This window comes from Bombyx mori, chromosome 15 (assembly GCF_030269925.1).
Source record: "Bombyx mori chromosome 15, ASM3026992v2".
In the NCBI taxonomy this organism is placed as follows: Eukaryota; Metazoa; Arthropoda; class Insecta; order Lepidoptera; family Bombycidae; genus Bombyx; species Bombyx mori.
The window spans coordinates 12,544,171-12,557,270 of NC_085121.1; the positions used below are offsets into that span (position 1 = coordinate 12,544,171).

A 13,100-nucleotide genomic window follows, 5' to 3' on the forward strand; every position below is an offset into this window, starting at 1 on the left:
AAAGACGTCGCTGTTTTTTTTTAAAAGAACTATAGTTTTTTTTTTTGGAAAAATTAGGTCTAGGCTTCTCAGATGCTCGTAACGTTTAGTAATTATAATCATAAATCATCTTATTATCACGTGGCGTGCTGCCGTCAAAACTGTCAATCAATTTCGACAATACGAAACTCTTTTGGATAAGGAATTGTAATGCTTATTAAACATCTGGCGAAGACCTCATTGAAGTGGCCTGGAAATATAATCTACTCAACGAACGCAGCCATTTAAAAAAATAGGGCTTAGAGTAACTATACTGAGATCTTAGAACTTATATCTCAAGGTGGGTGGCGCATTTACGTTGTAGATGTCCATGGGCTCCAGTAACCACTTCACACCAGGCGGGTTATGAGCTAGTGCACTCATCTAAGAAATAAAAAAATAAAAAGATTTGCTCGTTGTCAGGCGGCAAATCTAAACGAAAAAATATGAGTAAATGAAAAAAAAAAAACTTAACGCTTCCCCTTAAAATACAGAACACAAAGCAGCAGTAATTAATTTGTTAAATGCTTACCGATATCTTTTAGGAACGTAAATGACACAAAATGGCTTTGAAGTAATAATATTAGAGCATGAATTAACAACATTACTTTTAAATCCGTGGCCTATCTTCCTTGGATCATTGAGCTTACGTAAATCCGTATGGCCACGCTTCATCCTTAGATTATTAAACTAGTTTCACTTGTATTTTTAATACGCTTTTATTACCTTCAGACGTAGGTATGTATGTATGTTTGTAACGGAATCTTTGAACATGATTTTGACCCCCTTCAAAACATCGGATTAACTCGAAATTTGGTTTACTTAAGGACCGATGACAATACAATATTTAAAAAAAATGAAAAAATTGAAATTCAAGTAAAAAATGAAAAATAAATAATAGTTTAAAAAAACTAACAAAATACACTTTTATACAAAATCCAACTAATAAAATATAGAAAATAAATTTAAATTAAAAACAGTGTAACAAAAAATGATTTTATTGTAAAAAAAGCTATGAATATATGAGCCAAATAATTTCGATATACTTTCAAGTTGATAGTCAATAATTTTTATTAAAAAAAAAACAGAATTCTTCAAAGGCGCTTGCAACGCTTAATTTCAAAATTTAACAAAAAAATACTAAATGATAAAATCTAAAACAGATATATGAAATAAGTAAATTATTATAGTCAACTACATTGGTGAAATAGTCCGGAATTTTACTTATAGACGATTTACGCATTCACTGAGATTTTCAAACGAGGCTTGTGGAGAGTATTAAACGGTAAGCAGCGACTCAGCTCTGCCCTTGGCATTGCTGACGTCTATGAGCGACGATAACTACTTACCATCAGGTGGACCGTATGCTCGTCTGCTTACAAAGGCAATAAAAAAAAAGATGTCACCGCCGATGCTTTCCCATCACCGATTGTTTGGCTACGATTTTCATTAACAACGATAGTGACTTTTGTATTATAAATACTGTGATTTTCAACTTTATTGTATTGCATCTTATCAACAATGAAGTGTGAATACATACATACTCATTTCCTTATTTATCGATCACACAAAGAGTTCATGCTATTTTAGCTATAATTTAATATAAATCTATAATATTAGCAAACAACATTCATATCCGTCGAATAAAATTAATATGGTTTATATTGTCTGTGGCATTGAACATTTAAATGTCATATCTAACTTCATGACGACATGTGAAGAGGTCAGGGATGTAACGGAAAAGAAAGAAACTGGTAGAATTGTCATTTAATAAACAGTCACAATCAGATTCACAAGCGTTTTTTCTCGTACGAAGTTATGATATTGAAATCTGTCGTCAAAATTTCACAACATTTCAAAAGTTTTGCTATTAAATTCCTATGTTTTCCTCGTCTTCAAGCGAATGTGATTGTGATTTTGATCGGTATGTTGCTGAATCGGAATTTGCGGATAACTTTTGCCAAAACTGGACGAATCCCGTTTACGACGCCATGAAAAACCCATTTATTTATTACGCTCAAATTGTTAGTTCCAATTTACGTTCACGACTATTAAGATAACGTTAATTTGACTGTTTAAGTTTCACACACATACTAACTAGATAAACGATACTTTAAGACCATAAAATTTCTTTCGAGTTTATCTTTAGATTTTATAATGTCTACAGTTGGTCTTTCTTAGTCATGGAAAACTCGTAAAATGTGCTAAAGGTAAAAAATCGAATAAACACTGGGTGTGTTTAATATCATCATCATGTAATATTGTTTAAGAATCAGCGAATATACAATAAATATTTTAACAAAATTCTAGCCTCAACCGCTCAATAGTCAACACTACAAAAAAGAAAGAAGAAACAAGAATTGGTTCGTGAAAGCGTTCCAATGGTATACGCAGGTATACAATATATAATAATTTAATAACTAACTTTCATTAGCTTCACCCCCGTGGACTTTGTGCACCTACAATTAGCTTTACCCCCGTGAAACGACCCTTAATAACCCCCTCTTAGGGATAGAAGTTTGAGAAGCATCGATATATACATGTACATTTATTTATAACCAGAAGCAGATTACTCCTGAAATTCACGGACTTCATACAACGGCTTATGCCTTAACAGTGAAATTTTCAAAAGTTCTTCAGCTGCCAATATTGTCATTCTAAGCCCCGATCGGCTTAGGATCTGTATTGGTGAATCAATCAGTCGGTCACGGGTTTTAAAACATTGGCCTGTGCCCACAAGGGCGTGCTAAATGTTTGAAACGTTAAATAAAGTAGTTAAATGAAGAACTAATTACAATTTGCGTCGTTGTGATCTTACATCTTATAATTTCAATACAATTACTCATATTAGTATTGATTCTCAAACTTTGAACAATAAAATAAAATATCACGTTTTGCAATGTAAAATTGATGTGGAAAGGAAAGCATTTTTATGTTGAATCACCTTGGCTAAATAAATCTTTATAACTAAAATTTAAATAACATTTTGTCAGGAACGTACAATTAATCAAAGAAACAGAAGGAGATTCGATTATGAAAATAATTTACCTGAATTCTCGGCTTGGTTGGACAACAAATACGAACATTACCTAAAAGAAAATTTGTATCGAAGCACGTTTCATATAAAACTAAAACAAACATCGACTTTTGAAGCTAACACTTTGCCGACAGATAATAGGTATACTCAGTCAGAATGCATTTATACAGTACTGGTGGTAGGACGTCTTGAGAGTCGGGTAGGTACCACTACCCCGCCTATTTCTGCCGTGAAGCAGTAATGCGTTTCGGTTTGAAGGGTGGGGCAGCCGTTGTAACTATACTCAGACCTTAGAACTTATATCTCAAGGTGGGTGGCGCATTTAAGTTGTAGATGGAACGTCGTTGTATTTGGAAGTCGTCGCGGCCTAACGGATAAAACGTCCGGTGCATTCGTGTTGAGCGATGCACCGGTATTCGAATCTCAGGCGGGTACCAATTTTTCTAATGAAATACGTACTCAACAAATGTTCACGATTGATTTCCACGGTGAAGGAATTCCACGTGTAATAAAAATGAACCCCGCAAAATTATAACACCATTATTAACACCAGGTGGGCTGTGAGCTCGTCCACCCATCTAACCAATAAAAAAAAAAAAAGTGTGTGTGTCCGCTCCGACGCACGACTGGAGTTTACTGGATATAAAAAATTAAACGAAACAATACGAGAAATAGTTCTATATTACGACAACACGATACACTACAGATTATTAACAAATTAACGAGACACAAAACAAACGACTAACAAATATATGAAAATACAATAATGAGAGAAACGCGCGATCAGTACGAGGCTTTGTGGCGGACTGCCGGCGCAGCAGCCCGGCGTCACCTGCAATAACGCGGCCGCGCGTTGGCTCCTGATTGGCGCGCGCACGCATCACGCAATCAGGAGCCAATCAGGCGCATAACGCATTTCGTGTGACATGCTAGTACGATTTTGATTGGCGCGCGCACGCATCACGCAATCAGGAGCCAATCAGGCGCATAACGCATTTCGTGTGACATGCTAGTACGATTTTGGTCCCCATAATTTTCATACCCCGGGCCTATATATGTAAATCGATTCTAAAGGAGTAAACTCCAAAAATTTTTTTTTTTTTAGTGTTGATTGTTGAACTATCATTTAAAAGCGGATGCCGACCTTTACCAAAACGTAATGAACGTATTTTAGTAGAGGCGACACCGTTTATCCAGCTTTACCGGAGTCCAGACACCACCTCAACCTTAATGCACCTCTGACTATGAGTTTGAAATTTCAGTGAAAATAACGGCTAGTCATACCTTTGAAAAGAAACGTACAAAATTCACAAGCCTGTCTAGGTCAATTAATAATAACATGAAACCTTTTTAGATTACAAGCAAAAATACTTTCTCTGAGCCAAGACGGTGGTGATGGACAAGAGAAGTTAATTTCATTTAAAAATTACCATTAATATGATTACTCTGCAAACTTGTAAACTTATCGTAATTTTTCCCCAGAACAATGGGCAGCTTTGAATACATTTTACGACCAAAAAATAGCATAGAGTGTTGCTGCTCCTCTCAACCCTCCGAACGCTATCAAACGTAAGTATTGCTGAATAAAAAAAACACGTGTGGCACTCGGGGGCTGCCACGGTAAAGCTATTGCATAGCATTTTTTATCAACTTATGCAATTATAATTAGACAATAATAATTTAATATTAAAACAATAATAATAAAATAAGACCACGCTATATTTATAAACATTATCAAAAGCAAAACATTAACTGTCCCCTTCACACTCATAAGCTAGACAGCGCAAAAGAGACCTTTCATGATGCGCATGCAGTGCGACGTCACGCCGCGCGCTTCACAAACACTACTCAAGCGCAACGTGTGCATGCGTTGAACGCGAGCTACATGGTAGGCGGAGTGAGGGGTGTTAGGTTTTATTTTCGTTACGGAATTTCTTGATTCGGTCGCCGTGCTCAAAGCCCGCAATGAAAGCTATGCAATAGCTTAAAAATTAAACAAGTTTAACATGGCACTAGAACAATGAACATTGGTATGATTAAATTGAGAAAATATCTCGGTAAACTGAAGGATATTTTTTTACTTCTCTAGCCCAGTGAATACAACCAAACATACAACGCAGCAAGTTTCGAAGGCCATTAAGCACAAATCTAAAAGTCTAACAAGCTTACGCACTGTCTACCAGCCCCTTGATCCAGCTACATTGAGCGTCGAAATCAAATGCCACTGTGAACAACATTCTGAAGAAATAACAAAATATAGAAACAAATCTAACAGACATGAGAATAAAGATGTTTTATGCTGTTGTTTAGATAAATACAGTGGGGTAACAGGTAAAACTTCGAATAAATATGCCACGGAACCAGTGTCAAAATCTGTACGTATTTTCGTTAGTTATTGATATTAATAATTACTTTGGGTAATGAATTGAGATGTTGTAAAATTTGCTTTACGCCCGCAGTTTTGTCTGCCGGTTTAACGTTTTATACCGCATGCTCGGCTGTTGGATTAAACCAGCTTATATTATTTTCAAGAATTCAAATTATATTATATTATGAAAAAGTAACAGACAGATAAATTTATTTTCCTATTATATGTATTATTAGTATTCTTTTATTGATTTTAAATGAAAATAATTTTTGTTTCAACTGAAAGTATATTTGAAATAAAGTAATCGAGCGATAGACACCCGTTATCTTATTAGAAAATAATGGGCTAATTGGGTTATATGGTAACACGTTTGATAAAGTTGTGTTTTCATAGTATTTTTTTTTTCCTTCAATTTTCTGTTTCTAATTCGTGACCATTAAAAATATCATCCCTTAACTACTTTGTGAAACAATATTTTTTCAGGATAAAAATAAATTTACCAACTTTGAAGATTCACTTGAACAATCGCGAGTGAATATTAAAGCTACCCCTGGTAATGTACTTTGCCAGTGTTCAGTCAATGGCGGTCAAAAAGACAAAAGTGACAGATTTTATCGAGACAAGGTAACAAATACTCAAAATTTCACGCCAAGCTAGACAACGGATGGCAAAACTTTTATTTATTATTATTGTTCTTTTATTATTGGAAATATCCAGTTTTAGCATAAGCACTGTTCCAAATCTTTTTCTAATTCTAAAATGTAATTATCAAATTAAATCTTATTTGATCCCTTTATTGGAGATGTATGCGAACAAAGAATCAGATAAATAATCAATTCTAAATTCGCTGGTTTATTCGTTCTATTAAACTTTTTTAGTTCTGAGTTTAGTTTACATAAAATTCTGATTATCCTCCTCCCTGAGTCGCATTCCTCATGTCTGAGGGTCGTGACCATCTCCTCCCATTAGCCTTCTCTGGATGAGTGTAACATCTCACAGCGTCCCCAGCGTTAAATACTTACCAGAAACCATTGACTTGACAAATGTAAAAACCGCCGCTTTGAGATACAAGGTCGAATTCTCAATTTTTATAACGGCTCCTCCAATCTACAAAGCAGACGTCATGACTGCTACGTGATAAGAATGGGTACCTACTCTAACAGCCTACTGATATGAAGCACAGAATAAGCTGGATTTATTACCATTATCAACTACCAACGTGTGTATGAAATAAAAACGGTTTTAATAATTAAGTTACTAGCTGACCCGGCAGACTTCGTAGTATCTCAGTCGACAAATAAAAGACCTAAACTTTTGTATAAAATAAACTTAAAACAGAAAAGGAAGCGGTCCGACGGGGACACATCAAAGGGAAAACAAAATTGTTATTTTTATTTAATTCCGAGCATTTTCATATTTATCTACCTTTTAAACCTTCTCTGGACTTCCACAAATAATTCAAGACCAAAATTAGCCAAATCGGTCCAGCCGTTCTCGAGTTTTAGCGAGACTAACGAACAGCAATTCATTTTTATATATATAGATTATTATTATTTCTTAAAATTAATGGACAGAGCACAGGTTTATGTTATGTATTTACGTGTTTTCTTAGAAAAATAATGTCCCTCTCAACCTATCCAATCATAATCGCGTCACTACATATCATAGGGTACGGCAGAAGCACACAGGGGAGATATTCTCCTGTTGGTCGACTAAGATCAGTTGTTATACAAGTCTCATAGACAAATTCCGATTTTCAGAACAGAAATGAATCCATACAAATATCTCATGTCTGTTGTCCTTCGAAATTAAATATGTGCGCGGCCGCTGAAAACGTTTTCCTTGAAACAAATAACTTCGGAATTGTTCGAACAAACAAAGAACCTTTCGATTTGTTTACTGACGAAATGTCGCAAACTTCCGACTATTCACTAAACCTGGTACGTACATATGTGTTTGTGAGTTAACATCTATATATTAATACGTGAAGCAAAAACTTTGTATCCCTTTTTACGAAAATTGCGTGGACAGAGGAGTATGAAATTTTCCACACTTATACAGAATATAGAGAAGAAGTGCACAATGCTAATATTTTTTTTAAATAATGCATAAAAGATACATTAAATCAATAAAGAAAACATTACACACAGTACATACCATGTATTTGACGCACACACGCATGCATATTTATATATTGTCAAACTTTTGTTCTTGTCGTCTGTGGTCAAATTGAGAATAGATTAAATATTGTTTGTATTTATTAATATTTTTTTACACAATTTTTTAAGGCTACACTTGTAGCCTTGGCAAAATTTGTGATTATAGAAGTATAAAATACAATCATAACAGTGTACAAACTTACAATTCCAACTAATTATTATAGTCGACTTCGACTACTGCGGGACCTCTAATTAAATCAGATTCGCCATTTCCATAATATGTATAGTCAACATACGTAGTACATACAAAATATATTATTGTAGTGAACTACTTAATTTCAAACATATTACTTTTAGCACGAATACGTAAACAGCACGCGTCCAACTTTTTTGAAAGTTTACTGCGGTGATGTTACATGCGAAGACTGCAACTCAAAATGAAGTTTGATTTTCTAAGTAATTAATAATATATGAAATTTCATGATTGTTAACTCACTTAAATCATTGAAAACCAACCAATTCATGAAAATGTTATGAAAAAATAAAAAAATAAAATAAATTATCTCTGTGGATTTTTTTATTTACAAATTTAGAAAAAAAAATATTTACAATTATGTACAATTCAGTGACATCTGAATTGTGTATTAAAACTCTTAATTAGGTGGGCCGTACGACGTTGCCGGCTTAGTGTCGGGCAAAAATCCGACGTTTGTATTTGATTGAACAAATTGATTCGAGGACTGGCTGTCCGTAGCCAGCGGGAGTCCATAGTCTTGAGATACTGCTGAGGATGATGAAGACGACGACTGAGCGAAGGAGGAGCCTGAACTTTGAGCATTCTGTCCTGAGGTGTGAGCAAAAGACAGAATTTCGATGCTCGGCTTTGCACTCTCTAATGACACGCCGGACACCAGAGAAAGATAACCTGCGTTCCTTGCGGAATTATGTTCGTCCTCTTTGATTATATTTTGGACACGACCAACAACCACTGAGTCCAGAGCATCTCGATGTATCTGCTCTTGGCTTTGAGCGCTGCTATATTGGTTTGAATCGGCCTGGTAGCTGGACAAAACTTGTGAGCCGCCGCTGCCACTAGGTTGAGTTTCGAGGGGCAATTGTGAGGTCACCTGGTTTTGTTGTTCTGCGAACTGTGGCTGTTGGTAAGAATAGCCTGACTGTTGCTGTTGATATTGGTTCGATTGATACGGTTGGATTGGAATTGGTTGAGGTTGCGGAGCTGGGTTGACAGGAGGGGAGGGAGCTGGTCTGGGTAGAGCAGGCTGTTGGGGCAATTGGTACTGTGGATTCGGTTGTCGGTATTGAATGGGCTGTGGATAGCTAATTGGTTGTACTGGAGGGGCGGGTTGGTTATAAACAGGTCGAGGAGCGGGAGGTTGATAAGAAGGCGGACGATATGCTGGTTGAGGTGCAGGCGGACTGTATACTGGTTGAGTTGGTGCCGGTGCCGGAGCTGGTTGTTGGTAAATCGGCTGCGGTTGTGGTTGTTGGTAAATCGGCTGCGGTTGTGGTTGTGGTTGAACTAGAGGTTGAGCCACAGGCTGTACGAATGCCGGGGCTATATTTGGTTGTTGATAGTGGTAGCCGTCTTGAGGATTCGGTACCGGCTGAGGTTGTGGCGGCGGAGGAGGTGGATGATGATGATGTTGATGTGCCGGAGGTGGGGGCGGTTGTGGAATGGGATATTGTGATGGAGGTGGATAGTATTGTGGAGGTTGCGGGTATTGAGGCAGTGGCGGTGGAGGATTATAAGGTCGTGGCGGTGGCGGTGGCGGTGGTGGTGGTGGTGGTGGTGGCGGCGGTGGCGGTGGTGGTGGCGGCGGTGGTGGCGGCGGCGGTGCAGGTCTTATAGGATAGTTGAGTGACGGCGCGTTTGCTCCTGGCCGCGGCAGATGATACGGCGCCTCTGCCGCAATAGCGGCTACCAGCGACAATATCGCTATCTGTAAATTACAAGTTAATGTTACATCAAAGCGCTCCGAAACGTCCACGCCTATCACTTTTTCTCAAACAAATATTACAGCTATTATTGACTAAACACACAATTTCACTTTCGTCGCGTTTGTACTTACCGCACTCCTCATGCCTGCGATCGTGTGCGACAATGTGTGGTTCAGGTGGTGGCCACAGGCGCTTTATACTCTCCACCACTACATGATCCATACGCAAACGCTGCTGGGAGCGTCATCGTGTATTTGCTTGAGCTATTGCAATATAATCCGCAGTAAGTACGAATCTATGTATGTTGCATGTTTGTTGTGTTTTCAGTGAATACGTAATGATTTGCAGTATTTGTGGAAATGTTTGTTCAGACATTACGATTACTTAGACACTGTTACGGTTCGAACTTTTGTTGCAATATCATAGAATATTGTTAAAGTAAACGGATTCTTAGCGTAGTTTAGTTTAAAATTCTGTTTTTTTTTTCTTGTTGTCCTTGAATATAATCGCTAAAAAAATTTCGTCTGCTTGATCCTATTGTTTCGTGTAACAAACCTATCCATTTCTGCAACTGTGAATGAAAACGTGCTAGTTCAACGGAACGGCACTAGGTCATTACTGTTTGTTGTTTTTGTCATTTTCGGATCGGACTGATGTGGCACGCACGGGCACTATTCAAATTCTGAGTGTTCTCGCTTCGCAACCAACATTTCAAAGGTTTTCTGTGTCAATGAAAAAAAAATGACATTTTCTTTTGCAGCAAACAGATCTTTTATTTCGTTTTAACGTAAAAAATATATTGGATGAGCATTTTTAAGATCGAAATTTAATTGAGGGGCTTTTTTCAGATCTAACGCCAATAATCGTTGAAATTTCAATATTAATCAACCTCATAATACGTCAAACCTTTTTTTTATTCTTGTTATTAAAGCTGCAACCATTCCATTACCGCCATTAATCGTTCGTACTTTACACATATTTGCGTATCATAAGAACAAACAAACTATTGACCTCTAGTTGCATTAAATTGCAATCGATATCGTCAATGGATAAACAAATCAATCCGTCTGAGTTTTTGAATGGTTGCATGTGAATTTGAAGTACCCATAATTTGATGGGTGTGTTTGGTAAAGGTATCCAAATACATATATTATAAACAGCAGAACATAAGCGATGTTCGCTCATAGCAGAAAGCATTTACAAATGCAGAAAGCTGCTCATAGCAGAAAGCATTTACAACTGCTTACCTAATTAAGCCCCTTGTGAATTTCTTATTTTCACCTAATTATTTAATATGTCATCCGTGACTACGAAAACTATAGTCTTGGTTTTTTTTATTGCCCTTGTAGGCAGACGAGCATGCGGCCCATGGTGAGTGGTTAGCGTCGCCCATGGACGTCAGCAATGCCAGGGTAAAGCTAATCCGCTGCCTACCGTTAAGTACTCTCCACAGGCCTCATTTGAAGAAGGATATGTAATGTTTGTTACTGATCCGTTTCTTTCTTAATCGCCTTATTCGTATAAGGTGCTCAGATTTTCCTTTACAGTGATAAAAGACTATCTTTATTGCAGTGGGCCATAAAGACATATGCAAGATATTTTTAATTAAAAACCAATAAAAAAAATAATAAACTCTTTTTTACTGCCGTAGAAAAACCTAGAATACGACAGCAGCGCTACCCATCGGATCTAAGAAATCTGCACCACTCAGGAATCTATACGAACAAATATACAAAAAAAATATATAATCTGTCCACCCACTTTAAATTACACATTAGATGAATAAATAATATTATAGATAATTGAAATAATTAAAACAATTTACTTCCGTATGCATCTGTTATATTTGTTTTACATAAAATCAGCGGCTTATTAATTAAAAACATACTCGAAGTTACGGCAAATATTTAGCGCGAACTTTGACATTAAATATAAGGTGAAATCCTAAAAAATCGCTCTCGTTTACGAATTTGAACGCACTTATGAAACTAACATTCGTTAGATAACTAATGAATGTGACATTAAAAAAATATCACTCGAAGCCATTAGGAGAACCCACGATTCATGTAAATTTTGTCGTTATCAAATGTCAAATTGTTTCGAATGCACAAAAGCATGGACTAATATAATTTTAATAGAATTTTTTTTATTGCTTAGATGGGTGGACGAGCTCACAGCCCACCTGGTGTTAAGTGGATACTGGAGCCCATAGACATCTACAACGTAAATGCGCCACCAATTTTAAGATATAAGTTCTAAGGTCTCAAGAATAGTTACAACGGCTGCCCCACCCTTCAAACCGAAACGCATAACTGCTTCACAGCAGAAATAAGCAGGGCGGTGGTACCTACCCCCGCAGACTCACAAGTGGTCCTACCTCCAGTAAAATTGTATTGTATTTATTATGCTAAAGGCGGATATGGAGGAGAATAATCACACCCAGAAGGATGCCGAAGACCCAACAAAGTGGAGGAGTTTATGTAGAAAAGCTGATCTAGGCACTAGACGTCGTGGCCTAAAGGATAAGACGTCCGTGCATTTGTATCCAGCGATGCGATGGTGTTCAAATCCCGCAGGCGGGTACCAATTTTTCTAATGAAATACGTACTTAAAAAATGTTCACGATTGACTTTCACGGTGAAGGAATGACATCGTGTAATAAAAATCAAACCCGCAAAATTATAATTTGCGTAATTACTGGTGCTAGGACCTCTTTTCCGACAGGAGCCCTCTTCTTCGATATAGCGAAGGCGTTCGACAAAGTCTGGCACAACGGTTTGATATACAAACTGTATAACATGGGAGTGCCAGACAGACTCGTGCTCATCATACGAGACTACTTGTCGAACCGTTCGTTCCGATATCGAGTCGAGGGAACGCGTTCCCGGCCCCGTCACGTCACAGCCGGAGTCCCGCAAGGCTCCGCCCTCTCCCCGTTACTATTCAGTTTGTATATCAACGATATACCCCGGTCTCCGGAGACCCATCTGGCGCTCTTCGCCGATGACACCGCCATCTACTACTCGTGTAGGAAGAAGGCGTTGCTTCATCGACGACTTCAGACCGCAGCTACCACCATGGGACAGTGGTTCCGGAAGTGGCGCATCGACATTAACCCCACGAAAAGCACAGCGGTGCTCTTCAAAAGGGGTCGCCCTCCGAACACCACGCTGAGCATCCCTCTCCCGACTAGGCGCGTCAACACCCCCGCCCCCGCCGTTCGCCCAATCACGATGTACGACCAGCCCATACCGTGGGCCCCGAAGGTCAAATATTTAGGCGTCACCCTCGACAGTAGGATGACATTCCGCCCCCACATCAAGACGGTACGCGATCGTGCCGCCTTCATCCTAGGACGTCTCTACCCGATGATATGTAGGCGAAGTAAAATGTCCCTTAGAAATAAGGTGACACTCTACAAAACTTGCATACGCCCCGTCATGACCTATGCAAGTGTAGTGTTCGCTCACGCGGCCCGCATACACTTAAAATCCTTTCAAATTATTCAATCCCGTTTTTGCAGGATAGCCGTCGGAGCCCCGTGGTTCGTCAGGAACGT

General features: G+C 38.1%; 2 protein-coding genes across 3 annotated transcripts; one reads left to right on the plus strand and one right to left on the minus strand.

The window, feature by feature from the left end:
• The first annotated feature begins 1,686 nt into the window (after positions 1–1,686).
• On the plus strand, positions 1,687–8,150 carry LOC101739857 (uncharacterized). Of its 2 annotated transcripts, XM_021353343.3 has the most exons (9): positions 1,687–2,042; positions 2,329–2,412; positions 3,012–3,196; positions 4,410–4,463; positions 4,538–4,624; positions 5,145–5,430; positions 5,907–6,047; positions 7,184–7,363; positions 7,940–8,150. In XM_021353343.3, exons 1-9 carry the CDS (start codon positions 1,899–1,901, stop codon positions 8,021–8,023), a joined length of 1,245 nt encoding a protein of 414 aa, XP_021209018.1. In that variant the 5' UTR covers positions 1,687–1,898; the 3' UTR covers positions 8,024–8,150. The 2 variants fall into 2 exon arrangements, with proteins under 2 accessions (XP_021209018.1, XP_004922976.1); XM_004922919.4 differs by lacking the exon at positions 4,410–4,463.
• Positions 8,140–9,707, minus strand: LOC101740124 (uncharacterized). The gene is made up of 2 exons (XM_038016124.2): positions 9,673–9,707; positions 8,140–9,543 (listed from the first exon to the last, which is right to left on the minus strand). The coding sequence occupies exons 1-2, from the start codon at positions 9,682–9,684 to the stop codon at positions 8,236–8,238; spliced, it is 1,320 nt and encodes a 439-aa protein (XP_037872052.1). The 5' UTR covers positions 9,685–9,707; the 3' UTR covers positions 8,140–8,235.
• Between the last annotated feature and the right edge of the window lie 3,393 nt (positions 9,708–13,100).

Excerpts from the sequence above, each read along its gene's own strand:
- LOC101739857 (XM_021353343.3), top strand. The coding sequence starts at position 1,899 with ATGTTTTCCTCGTCTTCAAGCGAATGTGATTGTGATTTTGATCGGTAT. Across the intron at positions 2,043-2,328 it reads TTATTTATTACGCTCAAATT|CCTCAACCGCTCAATAGTCA; the intron begins GTTAGTTCCAAT and ends ACAAAATTCTAG. Across the intron at positions 4,464-4,537 it reads GGTGGTGATGGACAAGAGAA|AACAATGGGCAGCTTTGAAT; the intron begins GTTAATTTCATT and ends ATTTTTCCCCAG.